Source organism: Saccostrea echinata, unplaced genomic scaffold, assembly GCF_033153115.1.
Source record: "Saccostrea echinata isolate AGI-Se365-2 ecotype Australia unplaced genomic scaffold, CSIRO_AGI_Sech_v1 ptg000001l, whole genome shotgun sequence".
Classification (NCBI taxonomy): domain Eukaryota; kingdom Metazoa; phylum Mollusca; class Bivalvia; order Ostreida; family Ostreidae; genus Saccostrea; species Saccostrea echinata.
The window spans coordinates 35147340-35163174 of NW_026889750.1; the positions used below are offsets into that span (position 1 = coordinate 35147340).

Consider the following 15835-nt stretch of genomic DNA (forward strand, 5'->3'; position numbering starts at 1 on the left):
TACCTAATATTTGCTATGTTAGTGTCCTGTGGCGTCCATGTAGCTATGCCAGTAAGGTTATTGAAAGAAAAGCCTGGAGGTTTTTTAAGTACTTCGTAAGTATAAGTACCATCATCTGAAGCATTAAACTTTATTTCCACCGACTTGTTAACCAATGCCTGAATTTCCGTATCCCCTTCTATATTTGGAATCTCATTTTCTAAAGAGACGAATTGTAACTACATATTTATAAAGGACTGAGTTTTCTCTTAGATAAAACTATCATGCTTTTATCAAATTGTTTGGAATAGTACCTAAAGAAGCTGAGTCGGCTGCAGATGAATCAGCGTCTGCCCCTGAGGATTTTGCCAGTGACGTATCCCCGGTTGCTAGAAAGTCAAAAATACAAGCTTTTGGGGCATTATTGCCACCACATACTTGTTTTGCTTCGTTGACTTTTTCTTCTTCTACCTCGTCTATAAAGAATGGCACGAAATCTGGGTGCGAGTAATTGCTGTGAGACAGTCCAGTGTCATAATGGAAAAGAGACGTGGAGGAATTTATTGACCCTTAAATATTGGAAAGGTATGAATATATCTAGTAATGGCATTTTCTAAGTACATGATAATTCAAAGTTGTTAAAATAACCCTTTGAAATCAATATCAAAAACATAAGAAAAAGAAGGCTGAAAAATGTCTTTCTAATGCAAATATGTCTATCAATTTCATGGGGACAGAGGAAAAAGGTGCTGATCTTTACGAGTAATGAAAATTCGTATTTGGAAGCAGCAAGATAATTTTTCCGTGAGTGTTGTCTATTTATTTATTTATACAATTCTTTACTTATTTATTTGACATTTCCCCAGCGTTTTGAATAATTATACATTGCCTTGTGAGTCAATTGAATCATTCAAGGGAAGAAAAGTAAATCAAAGGATGACTGCACTTAACGCCGGTTTTTGGGTCTTTTTCGTTTGCTTCTGTTGCTTTTATATCTAAACCTTATTTCACTTTTGTATGTTTATGAAAGAAAACTGTCAATTTGGAACCAAGTTTAAATCTTAAAATGATTTTAGACTGTGATACAATAAAATGATTTAATGTTTTTTGTCCTTACTGCTTTCAAAAATATAGAGAATTTACACTTACCTGCCCTTGATTGAACATAAGATATGCATGAGAGGTGGAACTAACATTGTAAGAATGGGTCTAAGATTAGACTAGAAAAATAACAATGACACGTTTGAAAAAATACACTTGTACGTGATCACTATTTTCCATCTTCCTCTCAATATCTGTATGACACTACTGACAAAGGTTTCAAAACAAAACGTCAAATGAATGTAATTAAAGCAGATTTTATATCAATGCCAGATGACTTAACGTGTTCGAACACAATGTCCTAGTTGGCAGAAAACATGCTACCTTACAAATCACGTGACGGAATTTAGTATTCACAAAATTACTTGACTGAGGTAAGAAATCACGTGGTGAATTATAATATTCAACATGTCACAACCCTTGGTTACAATACAGAGAGCGAATGTAAGAAGAGGCAGTTTTTTTCCCTTTTTAACCATGAGCGCATGTTTGTCTATTAATCTCCGTTTGACACAACATTAGTAATGCAAATATACAGCTACTGTTAAAAGGAGAACAATAGACAAACATGCGCTGACTATATATGAAGTCAGTAAAAAAGTGGGCGTCCTCATTATCGAACGGAGATTCAAGAAATTATGATGACCCCTGCCTTTGAAAACAGATTCGAACTTCGTAAATGCACATTTTTATTAAACGTAATTACATAAAGTTGTAGGTTGGATGTTGACCATTCTTGCAATGAAAAGAAAAATGCTTGTTTTTGAAAGTTCATTTTGTTGCAAATTTCGCATGTCCTTAAGTGCAGTCATCCTTTACAATGTTTAACATCACATTCAAAATTGAAGTAATGCACTTGCTTTATTTAATTCACCTGAAAACTGGGGGGTTGGGGGTTGGGGGTTGGGTTGGGTTACAAACACCTTCGAACAACTTAAACGTCCATTTAAGTTTAATGATATTAATTCACAAATGGAATCAACTTCTTTCAAATAAATCTGTATTTTTATTGATCTGAATATATTTCCATTTCTATTTGTTTTCTCTGCGATAACTCTTTGAAAGTAAGTTGAGTTGATTTCTTGATCATTCAACCGGTATGCAAATTTCACCAAGCGAAAGGTCAGGAGCTAAGAAGGCCTAATATGCATTTAATTCTCGTGCGGCTGTCTTTGTGTCAGACGCTAAGGAGGTCTAATATATGCATGTAATTCTCGTGCGGCGGTTGTCTTTGTGTTTGACGTCAGTGGGCGGGGACTATTGAAATTGACATCTGTGGCCTCGTGTAATTTAAAATAAACCTATTAGTCTACATTTTTAAAATCTAAATTTACAATTTTATTTCACAATGAAATGGAAATATATGGAATCACTGTCTAGCTAGTAGAGTATGCCAGGGACATCAACGATAGTTGGAAACGAAGCCCGTTATGCAAATTATCCCATGTTTCCAACTATCGTTGATGCCCTGGCGTACTCTACATGTACTTAATAGACAGTGATTTCTTAAATACAATCACATCAGAAATTAGATACATGTAAAGGAGTAGCCTTTTTAAATGGCTCTCTACCAGTTCGTACATTCCTAACATGCTTTTTCCAATATTACATGTACATGTATCTTTCAAAAAGGGTTGTAGCTACTTGAGCAGATTTGTGTGTGAGAGAGAGAATGAGATTATCTTACAGAGTTGTCCAAAGTTCTCGTATATTTTTCGCTCTGTGTCGACATCACTACCGTATAGTGTGGTTCCATCTGGAAGAACAAAATCGTTGGTTGCATTTCCGTCAAAATTCCCCATCAATCCTACCACTTTCCCCTCGTACTTGCTGTCCACCATCGTCTCCGTTGTTAGGAAGCGTACACCTAGACTTATTTTGATCGTTATAGCTGGAAAAAAACCCAATAAAAACAAGCATCAAGATTTCTTCTAAAATAACTAATTGACTGTTATTCTCTTTCTTTAGGAGTTATTGAAAGGAAAATTCGAGATCAAACATGTCCTTCCAGGTGTAAATGAAAGTTTTGTCTAACACTTACATAATGCACTTATAAAGTTGTTAAGAGCTATTCTCTGTAACCACTTAAACTTTTTTGCCACGCATGGTCACCGATTTTGATGAAACTTTGCCCATTGTTACAACTTAACACAAGAAACATATATTAAATAAAATTTGGTTGCTGTGTGTCTTGGTTGCCATGGTAACGTCCAGAAAAGTTTGAAAAATGGAGACTTTCAGGTAATTTGAATCTTTTTTTAAGCCTTAATTATAGTTAGAAATTCAAACGAACCATTCTCACAAAAACATGGCAATTTGTTGCCATTTATGCTATAAAGAAATAATTTAGAATTTATCTCTAAGTAAGTGGTTACCATGGGTACAATTGGAATACATTTTAAATACAGTAAAAATGCTGAATATTCACTAATGATAGGTGTAACATGATCAGACTTGATTAACAACTCAAGAAAACAATAATATTTGACCTTAAGCAATTAGGTATTGGCGATATTTTTCTTAAAATAATTTTTATCCAATGTAACAATACAAAATTTGTTGCTTAGTTTTGTTGAATAATGCTTCTATCCATAGGAAAAAATTGAAATTCAAGACTGGCAAATGTACATCGCTAGGGCCGTGTCACACAGATAACATAATAAAAATTAATAAAATCACGTACAAGTGATTTAAAGTGATATTTTTTGTTGCTTAAGAAATTTAGTTTCCTTTTAATGAAGAAAAATATTATTTGACTCAACAGGAATAGTACTTATCTGATAGAACTTGAGTTGAATGTCATGTATTGGTAAAGTTTGATGAAGAAAATAACACTGTTACTATGGTTACCAAGAAGGGAAAATGATCGATTTTGTCTAATTTATAGCAATATTCAACCCCATATGCCAGCTTCTGGCATCCAGTCAGAGTTTGTGTGGTAGAAAAAATTTAAAGTCAGGTAAATTGTTCATAACTAGTATTCTTAAAAGCTTTGGGAATGTACACATAAGGGTACGTATCCAAGGAAACAAAATAAATTTTCAGCGTTTTATTTTTTAATTTTTTCTGCTTATTTCCATAGCAACTCTATATTTCAAGGATTTCATTTGAATTTTTTTGAAATGTGAAAATTAGGACAACGCCAACGTCTTTAAAAATTGATCAACAGTTATATAGAAATTTGGTTTTTAAAAAGATAAGATTTAAAGATACTGAGAGTAAATTTTGAATCTTTTTGCGGTATTAATAGCATGACAACCATTGCCAACCAATAAGAAATATCACATTTTTTCCTTGGTATGTGTTACAAGGATCTTTATCTATTTATTGATTGTATTTCAACCTAATATTGTTTTTAGTCCCCTACCGGTGAAACCGGAGGGGACTATAGGTTTCCTCTGAGTCTGTCCGTCCGTCCGTCTGTCGGTCCCTCTGTCAGTCTGTCCCACTTGGTTTTCCGCACTTTTTTCCTAAACACTTGCAGATATTGAGCTGATTTTTGGTATGTAAGTGTATCTTGATGAGTTACAGATCAAGTTTGCATTTCGTTCCGCTTCATTGATTTTTGACGGAATTATGGCCTTTTCAATTTTTAAGGGTTTTCCGCAATTTTCTTCTAAACGCTTTCAGATATTGAGCTGATTTTGGTATGCGACTTTACCTTCATTACTTATAGATCAAGTTTGCATTTCGTTCCGCTTCATTGATTTTTGACGGAATTATGACATTTTCAATTCTTAACGGGAACCAGATTACACTTGCCGGTAGGGGACTAGTATTGCTAATGCAATACTCTCAGAATGCTTGTTAATTTTGAGTGTATGACTTTATAAAAATGAATAAATGAAATTATTACTTTTGAATACTTTATTTCCATGGTAACGTGTATAATAGTTGATTCCGCAAATATGCTTATTATGCATTTAATACGTCAGGCATTCAACTTTCGGAAACAGTCATTGCCAGTTGTTTGTACTGCTGAAAACATTACACTGAAACTATGGGACTCTGAAAATGTTGAGAAATGCCATTTTTCAAACTTTTTGGCATGTTGCCATGGTAACCATGACACATAGCAACCAATTATTGCCTAATTTGAGATTACAATATCAAAGACTTTCAACATAGACAGTTTAGAGAAAGTCTGAGACCATACGTGCCACATCTCTTATATAAAAATTAAAGTCATTACAGAGATTGGCTCTTTTTAAAATTAAGTTTTTAAAATCTTCATTTAAACTTATAGATCTATATAATTAGTTACAGAAAAGTTCAAATCAAGAGTGACATAGTTTTATCACATCTGGCTCAGTCGCTCTTTCATAAAATTTAAGAACATCATTTTTATTTATTTATTATTTCTCCATTTCTTATTAAGCCAGAATTGGTATGGCGGGGGCATTCTTTATCAAAACATACAGATCAACTCTCTAGTGAAACAAAATTAAATGCACAACACAAAAATGTGCCTTTTTAGCAATTATACATAAAATTGACTCAGAAGTTCTATAGATATTCAAAATGTGACTAGTATTTCTTTTGCTAACACGACAGCCTATGGATGTGAACTGAAAAATAGCAAAGATTATTTGAGTTAGCTTTTTTTATAGGCCAAAAGTTGTTTGAAGGGGTACTGATCATCTGACCTGAATTTCATCCCATTCAAAATTCCAAATAATGATTTTCATTATTAACATGTTAAACATACCTGTACTATTTTTATGATAAACTGAACTATTTGGAACCTTTTTTCCCAAACAAAAATCATTAGGCCTTTTTTCATTCTTTGATTTTTCTAGGTCAAATACTAGTACTCTCGTTATATCTCTATTGATTTTTTCGGCACAAGGGATCGCGCATAAATTGTTTTTTTTTATACAACGACATGTACATGTAAACGGTAAATAATTACTTGCCCATAATATGTTAGAAAATTCTAAATCGATAGTTCATTGACGCACATGCTTTTCTGAATTCTCTAGAACAACATTATAAAAATTCTATCACTTACCACTTTGAACAAATGATGCAACATAAGTTCCATTGTCTTTTGATAAAGACAGATTTAAGGTTCTCAAAATGTAGTCGGGGTTATTCTCAAAGTCCGTTGTCAAATCTCGTCCATTTCCACGAACATACATGCCTGATTTTATTATATGAGTGAAGAGTTAGTACATGTAAAAAGAAAAACACTAATTTCTGTTTTATTAGATTGTCATTTCTTTCCCTGAAATACCCCCGTCATCACCTTGACATCAGGCAAATGGACATATATAAAAATATAATTTTCTGCTCTAGAACAATAAATCAGGATCTAATACATAGCAATCCAGTTTTTGAGATGAAAGTCAGATCGCTATATTTACATTTCACTGCAAAGTTACTTAAAAAAAAAAAAGATTGGTAAGTCAGAGTCTAATTATACTACCACTTATACGAGCCTGGTCTCGGATAAGTGAGTTTATTTCAGTAACCCTAGTAATATTTATCTATTCCGGATAAGTTACGTACATTCGGATAAATATAAATTTTCACCCTTAGTCACAAGCTATCATTCCGGATAATTTAGGTCCATTTGTATATAGTCTAATAATAAGTTCTTTTCTACCTCCTTTCTAGAAGAATCGATTAAACGGTAAGGTCATGGAAAATTTTTGGGAGTTAAATTGTGGCAATGTTTTAAATTTTTTAAATCAAATAAGTTTGATTTTTAGTATAACTATTGAGGTTTGTAGTTTCAAAGCAAATTAGACGTATCGATGGCGAAGTTTGACTTTGGATTTGGCCTGATTGGACTTTTTCGTAAATTGAATTGATTTTACGCGATGTTGTAATTTGTGAGACTTTACATGTAACAGGAATATATTAAGATCAATTTGGGGGTCAAATGATTGTTTAACTTGAGTTATTATTTTTAGGAGCGAAATGTTAAACTTCGAGTCCATCATAGCTATAACGGGGGGGGGGGGGGTAATTTCATAAAACACGGAATATTCTCAGAAGCTGGGCTTACTAGAAGGATTTTAGTTTGTTTTCTACATAGATTTATCGTACTCGAAGGAGGTATATTGATTCGCATTTTACAAAATGTAATCGTCGTTAAATCGGAGAAAGCATTCACGAGAATTTGTGCACTTTCACTTTTCAAGTAATCAAAGTACTGTGTGTACTGAGAGGAGGTTTATTAAATTGTGTAAGTGTTATGCTCTATTTGCAGACTTGTATCATTTCATTTGTTTGTTGGTCTTTTGAAAAGGTTTGGAACAGTACTGTTTGTTATCTTTTCCTATTTTTTTTTTTTTTAAGAAAACAAAAAGATGTAAGGTTTTATGGATGATATTGTATGAACTGATTTTCCTATTACATAATGGGATGGGAGTTAACTTGTATATTATGTTACACAACATATGGGCGCTCATTTGGTCCACATGGTCAATTTCTGCATAAAAATCCAACTAATGAAAGCAAAATCACAGTTTATTGAAATAGGATGAAAACATTTCTTATTAATTTTGCAAGCATTTGTCTCACAGTGAGCAGTCAAACTGCAGCAAAGCTGTGGAAAAGTATTTTTCATATGCATTAGAATAGGTAGGCAAATTTGCAGGGTTCAGGCACAAGCAAGGAGCAAATTATATTGGTACAAAAGGCAGTAAGTACATAAAAAACCTTAAGTAATTGATAGTGATTACAGATGTATGTTACCATGATTATTTATTTTCAGGTACATTACCAAAAACAGGTCAACATTTTTAATTTTATTTTTTTAAGACAGCTTTATCAGTGAGTCAACAGCTGCAATGGGCACAACATTCCTTTCCATCAAAGCATGACCTTATCACTTCCCCAGTAATTCATTAAAATAGTAATTAAAGATTTGCAAAAAAAAAAAACAAGTAGGAAATGTTGCAGTTGTGTTAATACTAGATATAAAAGTAGAATTGGCAAATGATATAGATCCTAATCCAGCTTCAATTAATCGCAGCTATTAGATTACATTCTAGGGAAAAGTATAATTTGGTTAAGCGAGTCTTTGTGTGAAGTGGGGGGGGGGGGGGCATATTTCAAATAAACTGGTACAATGTAATTTTTTTTAAAAAAGATGGTCAAAATCAAATTGGTTCCTCGTCTCCGTCGGATGGACTTGTTCTGATATTTAGTTAAGCTATTAGAGCACTGTGATAGGCAGATTAATAAAAGTGATTGGTCAGGAGTCTCACTAGGATAAGCAGCACCCAGTACTTGCTCCGTATGTTGCTTATCAGGCTATCTTTGAATGGATAGTCTGCTAATGTGTTCGACGAGACGGGGAAACAAAGCTTGTCAAATAATCAGTTAAATTATATATGAATCAATTATTATTATTATTTAAAGAGTTAATAGGTTGATATGAAATTGCAATATTGAATTTACTAGTACATAAGAAAAGTCAAAACCAAGGAGTTAATAATGTGTGGTCAAAACAATATTGATCCATTTATTTAAGGTACACTGACATTCAATTTTAAGCTAATCTGGTAAGGGATATCGAAGATATGTCCAGAAGTATGCCTTATAAAGTATACCAGTTTTTTTTCCACCGCACATACCCATGGACAAAGAGTTGCAACGTACTCAAGAACTTGTTTTCTTGGATATTTTATTGTGTTTATCTATTTTATTGCACACCTATGTCAGTGTCTAATGGGGATTTAAGCCTTGAGACTAATTTTATCATTCTGTTTAATTTTTACCAAATACATGTATAATTGGTGTAATACACAATGGTCCACGATTATACCTAAATTTCCCAGAGATAAAACTACTCCCTTACAGATATTTTTTGAATACTCAGAACACTTAGTATCGCAATTACCTCGAATTGTATAACTTACTGCGGCTGTTTTGCAATAAAGTCAAGAAACTTATAAATCTCCATTCATTTTCGGGGCATAACATGTTGTTTACATATATTGTTTACGCTAGTGACAATTGAATGATACGAACAATAAGTATGCCGAAGGTACAATGTAATGCCGATGGTTGCACTTCAGAAAGCAAGTCAAAGTATTCGGAATATTTAGACTTCCAAAATAACGTTGATCAGAAAGAAAATGATTAAACTTATTATTAGAATAGTCTACTTAGCGGGAAATATCCACAAAAAATTAACACAAGAGAGCTAGCATTTTAATTTCATAGCGTGGTGCAACGAACATTTAGCTAGGTATTTCACCAGGGCTTCTTTCTTATATTATATGTCCCTTAAAAATCTGCAGTGATCTATCTCATAGTGTAGTCAATAGCTATAGCACATTGTCCTCAGCTATTAATCAACGTTTCCTACCTTCAACGCAAAAGAGTTTCATTACGTTAAGTAATAGCGATATAAAGTATTCTTCCTTTTGTTTGAAATAGGTTAAACTACCCTTGTGGCATGAGGTTATATAAAACTAAAATTAGTCGTACTTTAAAACACTTAATAGGTGATGATTAAATTAATAAGCCTTGGCAGTTATTTTTAATTAAAACAGTTTAACGATTCGAATGTAGTTGCAAGTACTTCCATGACCAGTCATAAAAGGTGTTTATCCTTTTTTCAGGGAAACTTCGAGCAGGTTTAGTCAGTATTGGATACCGCATATCATGCCCATATGTTTTATTATTTGTAGAATACAAAATTTAAATCTCATTCACTACAATTGGGGAGCAACCGCTAAAGCACATTTGCCACCAACATGCAGGGGGGTTATTTTAGCTTTGAAACCCTGGCTATAAAATGTACATGTTTAGGCATCCATTAAGTAGTTGTTACAAGGCTCACATATTTTTACTTTCTTTCATTTCAATGATTTATTTATTTATTTTTTTTAATTTTACTATGGATTATAGTTGTTTGATAAATTGTGAAGAGGAAATATGATTTATGCAGCTAGGGAAATGAGAAGGGGGGGGGGGGTTAAGTACACAAATATTGTTTTTAAAAGTATTCTAAGTTGAGAGATGACGTAAATATCTCGTTTTTGTTCAATTTGGGTCTGATACACTCCACACTTTTTAGTACAACTATAACCAATACTTGCAAAGATAGTTTAAATTTTTATAAAAGCCATAAAAATGCGTAACAGGAGTAACAACCTAGTAGGTAAGTAGTACGATAAAATAAACCAACGGGACAGGGAATAGAGTGCAGGTATGGATCCACAATTTTAGATTAAACGGGGAGTTATTTTATTCTCACAAGTCCATAATTGCATTTCAACACATATAACGGAATAGGTGAATGACCGTTGACGATTTAAATTCATATATTGCTTTAATGCATTGAAACGTAATTGACTAATAAGTCACTTGTTTTATAAGTTGTATTGGTGAATGAGCAGGCCCTGGTCGACGGTGACCATTTGCGTTGAGGTACTGCCGCCGTCACCATGGTTCTTGGCACCCCCATTGGTGGCGGTTGCAGTTCCATTCTTACTCGTGGTAGACACGAGTATTCATGGCCCTTGCAAGTGGCGTATTCCGTCGCACCTCAACGCAACTGGAGGAGTGCAACACATATTCTTACGCTCATTCCATTGTTTATCCTATTGCACATGTAAATTGAAATTCAGGATTTGAATTTGTGCATTGGCTTGTAATTGACAAGCAGTTGACTTGATTGATATTGAATTGATTGATTGAATGATGATTGATTGATTGAACTTGATTGATTATTGATTTATTGATTGAACTTGATTTATAATTGAATTGGTGACGTTCATGCACTTGTGACCTACCCAGTGCATGATCCGCCCGATTTGGGTCGTCACATTTGTTGTATTGATTGTTGATTGTGGGGCAGCCCTGTGGTAGCCCCAGCAAATTGATCACCGCGGCCAGAAGCGCCACATTAAACAAGCAAAATAATATCTGTTGTTTGTTTGATTAATAGGGAATCTGCAATAATACCACTTATACGAGCCTGGTCTCGGATAAGTGAGTTTATTTCAGTAACCCTAGTAATATTTATCTATTCCGGATAAGTTACGTACATTCGGATAAATATAAATTTTCACCCTTAGTCACAAGCTATTATTCCGGATAATTTAGGTCCATTTGTATATAGTCTAATAATAAGTTCTTTTCTACCTCCTTTCTAGAAGAATCGATTAAACGGTAAGGTCATGGAAAATTTTTGGGAGTTAAATTGTGGCAATGTTTTAAATTTTACCCACCCACCCTCCTCTTGTTTTTAGAACAAATACTGCTGCTTTTTGTTATGTCATTGTAGCTGAAGACTGCCTGCTTCGCCCAGCTTCCACAACAGCCTATGTCGCGGTGGTGGATTATGTGTGTTCGGATATTATATGTACGTAAGGACGGCTTGCTTGGTCCAGCACCTACATCAGCCTATGTGCCGATGGTGAATTTTGTGTGTTTGCTCATTCCGTAAATACAGCCTGATTGGTCCAGCGTCCACATCAGCCTATGTCAAGGTGGTGAATTCTGTGTGTTTACGTAATCCGTGATGACTGCCTGCTTGATACAGCGTCCACTTCAACCGATGTCGCGGTGGTAATTCTGTGTGTTTGCGTATTCCGTCGCACCTCAACGCAACTGGAGGAGTGCAACACATATTCTTACGCTCATTCCATTGTTTATCCTATTGCACATGTAAATTGAAATTCAGGATTTGAATTTGTGCATTGGCTTGTAATTGACAAGCAGTTGACTTGATTGATATTGAATTGATTGATTGAATGATGATTGATTGATTGAACTTGATTGATTATTGATTTATTGATTGAACTTGATTTATAATTGAATTGGTGACGTTCATGCACTTGTGACCTACCCAGTGCATGATCCGCCCGATTTGGGTCGTCACATTTGTTGTATTGATTGTTGATTGTGGGGCAGCCCTGTGGTAGCCCCAGCAAATTGATCACCGCGGCCAGAAGCGCCACATTAAACAAGCAAAATAATATCTGTTGTTTGTTTGATTAATAGGGAATCTGCAATAAACCCTTCGGTCGTCATTAACAATACATGCAAAGGAGATGGGTGATCAAGGCGTGCAGAATGCTTATAATATCAGATTCAATTTGTGAACTAAGTATTTATTCTTCTTTAACAATATATTATTAACAATACATATTCAGGCATTTTCAAGCATCTTGTCGTTTACAGAAGAAAAATACCGATTCAACAGCCAGAAATGCTTACAAGGAAGATTGAGGAAGAAAAGAAAATCCGAAACCATCACTGAATTGAGTTCTCAATCTCTTAAGTATAGGACAATGTAAAAAATATTGATATGAATCTTAAAAATAGATAGTAATTATTTGTGTAAGTTTTCAATACTGAATTTAGTCTCACGTGTTCTGCTCTTTGACATTTCCACCTGTACAACAGATCCCGTTTGGTCTTTTGCAACAAAGGCACTAAATATTGTGGCGTTTATCTTTGTGCCATTTGCATTCGTTGTTAAATCTGTACGAGCCTGGAGTTCAAACTTGGTACCGTTATGGTCTATTTTCATCATTGTATATTCACCATATCCATTGAAAGTGTACGCTCCACCATCCAGTGTGTTTATATGAGGATCTCCAAAGAACCACGCTGGAATCAGCATTCAAACATAAAGAACAAATTCAAGTTTATAGTAAGTCAAAGTTAATGATTAGTCATTATATACGATATATATATATAATTAAGATAATACTTTTCTTTCCAAGAAGTAAAGAACGTAATACTGTTCATGAATATTTAACTCTTACTGCATACAAGCATAATTTGAACATGTCCATGTGCATTAATACCACGGAACATTAATGGCAAGATTGGAAATATGCAGCTTATGTCATTTTCATGTACTACAGTCAAGACATTTGATGACGGACTATAAAATGGGTACGTCGAAAAAAAAAGCAATGAATCGAAATTCTAGTTCGAAATTCATTTTCAATCCATCTGAGCTGTTTTCTACGCTAAGTGTCAACGCATGAATCAAAAGACAAGTAGTTTTAACTCCTAACTACATGTACATGTAGTTTGAAATTAATGTGTATCAGAAGTTTTTATCCAATATTTTAAGGACACGTAAAAGTTATAGATATAGAAGATATAGATAATTATATTCTTTCAGGGGGCAGTCATTTGATTCTAGAAGGGGAGCAAACTTTGTCAAGACAGTTTATTTATTTTCAGGCCTTCACATAACTAACAGAATTATATTGATTTATTCGTAGGATGACAAGAGATATTACATGTGTATTTATAAAATGTTTGACAAGCAAAATTGGGGAGGGGATGTCCAAACTCACACACACTTTTTTAAATCTATATTTCCAAGATCTTTCAGCCCCCTCCTCCCAAACAGGAATCATATGGTCGTCCTCTTTTTATTTCTTTAAAACCACTGGAAAAAAATTCTGATTTATATAAATTTCAAACTACTCCGAAACTGATTTTTTTCTGAAACAATCAGTAACAGTAAGTTTACGAGCCTTGCTGAAGTGGATTGAATTTCAAGCTAGAATTTCATTCTTTTTCTCAGACGCCCGACCCGAATCGTACCCGCCCATGTCATTGTCTATCATCATTTTTTTTTACGCCTACAGACGGAAATGACGTTTGCTGCATATTTGAAATCTTGTAAGTTTATGTTCCACGGTCTTACTGGTAATTAAATGAAAATATTTCAAATATGATATTACATGTATGTCCATTGTAATTTTCAACACACGGGCAAAACAAACTGATGTGTGTTTGATATTGCTGTGCTAAAATGTCCAAAATATTTTATTCTTCATGAAATACCGACAATATTTTAACATATTTAATTGATAAATCAAAATTTAAAAAAAAATCAAAAAGATCAAAAGGATCGGGAACAAGTTTTAGCACTTACGAGTTCCTCTAACAATAACACACCTGTTCGAACAGGTATCCGCCTGAGGCAGACGGAGGGTCTTGGTCGTAAGTTGTAATACCAATCGCAATGTCCTGATGCACAGCATACCACTTTTGCTCTCCAGTTATTAAGATAATACTCTCTTGGCTGAAAGAATGGATTTTCTGACAGCACTGATCCGGCCTCAGGAATTCGTCCGCTCAGAGGTCCCAGTAAACCAAAAATCAGCTGATAGCAACACTCCTTAGTTGAAAAAATATATAAAACAATAGTAATCACAATGTGTAACCTATTAAAGAAAATAAATAATGAGATATCTTCAAAGAAATGTAAAATTTATTTGAACAGGTTGAACTGTATATTTTATGTATGTAAAAAATAAAAAAAAAAATGTTTAATTTATCGTGGCATATTTTGCAAAAACCTTTTGTCGATGGATACTAAATATTATTTCATTTAAAGACAGTGCACACAGTTACTAGAAATACTGATAACAAAAATAATTTCTGTGTTAAAAAAAATCCTGAACATGCTTTATCTAAATTCTCAAGATATTTTGTGTCTCGCTTAATCTTTAAAGCGTTGAAAAAGAATTGGTTTTATCAATTCCATTGAATAATGGCCTCTGAAAATGGCATTTCGAATTGATCGCAAACTTACCAAAGATGATCCAAAGGTAATTGATACATAACAACCAACGTTGTTAACTGCATCAATTCGATAAAGGGCAAATTGAGAACTAAGGAATCTCATAGCAGAACCACTACAAGGACACGTCAACCACCATGGAGACGGGATTCCCTTTTGGGATTGTACAACATACCAGTTATAGCATTCGATCTCCAGTGGATTTGCCACGATACCTGTTGTCATTTTTGTAACCCAGAATCCACGAATCCCTAAAACGTGAAAATATTTGAGATGTTCTCAAAGCAAATTGTCTCGGAAGGAATAACAGCTACTAGACTTACCTGTATTACCAGGAATTTCTGTCATTCGAAAGCAGGCTGGTTGATTAGAATACGTATTTCTTTCTACAAATCGTCCGTATCTGTAGCCCATTGAAACACGAGTACCAAATGTCGGGGGAACATTAACATCTATATGGTTTATCACATTAAAGGTGTCACGACCATCAGAAACAATGAGCGATTGAAAAGTTACTCTCTGAAAGTTAATAATAAATCATTCAAATATCTGTTAAACGAATGCAAAATATACAAGGGAATAAATCATCATAAGACTGATGCAAAGTGTTGATGTGTCTTTATTTTTCGACATTTTATTCAATTTCCTACACTGACAGGACTACGGAATCTTTTTTATACATCTCTACACTACTGAAAAAGTCCATGTTTTGGTCTTTAATGGAATGGGAGATTCAATCAATTATTTCGCTCTAAATATAGTCCTGTTGTTTTGGTACATGTAAGCACAGATATAGGCTAACCACAGATAAAGGTTAACCACAGACACACGCAGAAAATAAACATATTCATCTCAATGATCTTTCGGGACAAGTTATACATGTATATTAAAAGTAATCCTTTCCTATTCATTAAATACGACACAAACTCTGCACTGGGGGAAACCTTCGTAACTTAGATAATGATTGCATAATTCAGACAAGCTTTCTGAAAAAGGTTGTTACACGTCATTATAGCCATCTAAGTAAACAATCGAAACTTCTCGGGCCTTTCCGACATGCGGTAAAACAACGAAAGACCCGAGATGATGCGATTGCTAAGTAAAGTTTGGAGCAGTTTTAATTAAATCATACCTTTGTTGTGTCCATGAAAAAGGCCAGGTTGTACCATGTAACTTTGAAAACGACGGAAGATTTGAAATTTTGAAAATCACTAAAAAATGTTTGGATTA

The 15835-nt window shown here is 34.0% G+C and overlaps 1 protein-coding gene across 1 annotated transcript in view; it reads right to left on the reverse strand.

The window, feature by feature from the left end:
• Window positions 1–15522, reverse strand: part of LOC133197100 (uncharacterized) — a 67776-nt gene extending 52254 nt beyond the window's left edge. The window contains exons 1-7 of the mRNA XM_061332946.1: window positions 14929–15522; window positions 14618–14856; window positions 13978–14200; window positions 12421–12663; window positions 6092–6223; window positions 294–548; window positions 4–199 (exon numbers count right to left, since the gene is read on the reverse strand). Coding sequence (XP_061188930.1) covers window positions 4–199; window positions 294–548; window positions 6092–6223; window positions 12421–12663; window positions 13978–14200; window positions 14618–14856; window positions 14929–15019 — 1379 coding nt within the window. The 5' untranslated portion in view covers window positions 15020–15522. The remainder of the gene's footprint in view (window positions 1–3; window positions 200–293; window positions 549–6091; window positions 6224–12420; window positions 12664–13977; window positions 14201–14617; window positions 14857–14928) is intronic.
• Window positions 15523–15835: the final 313 nt, after the last annotated feature.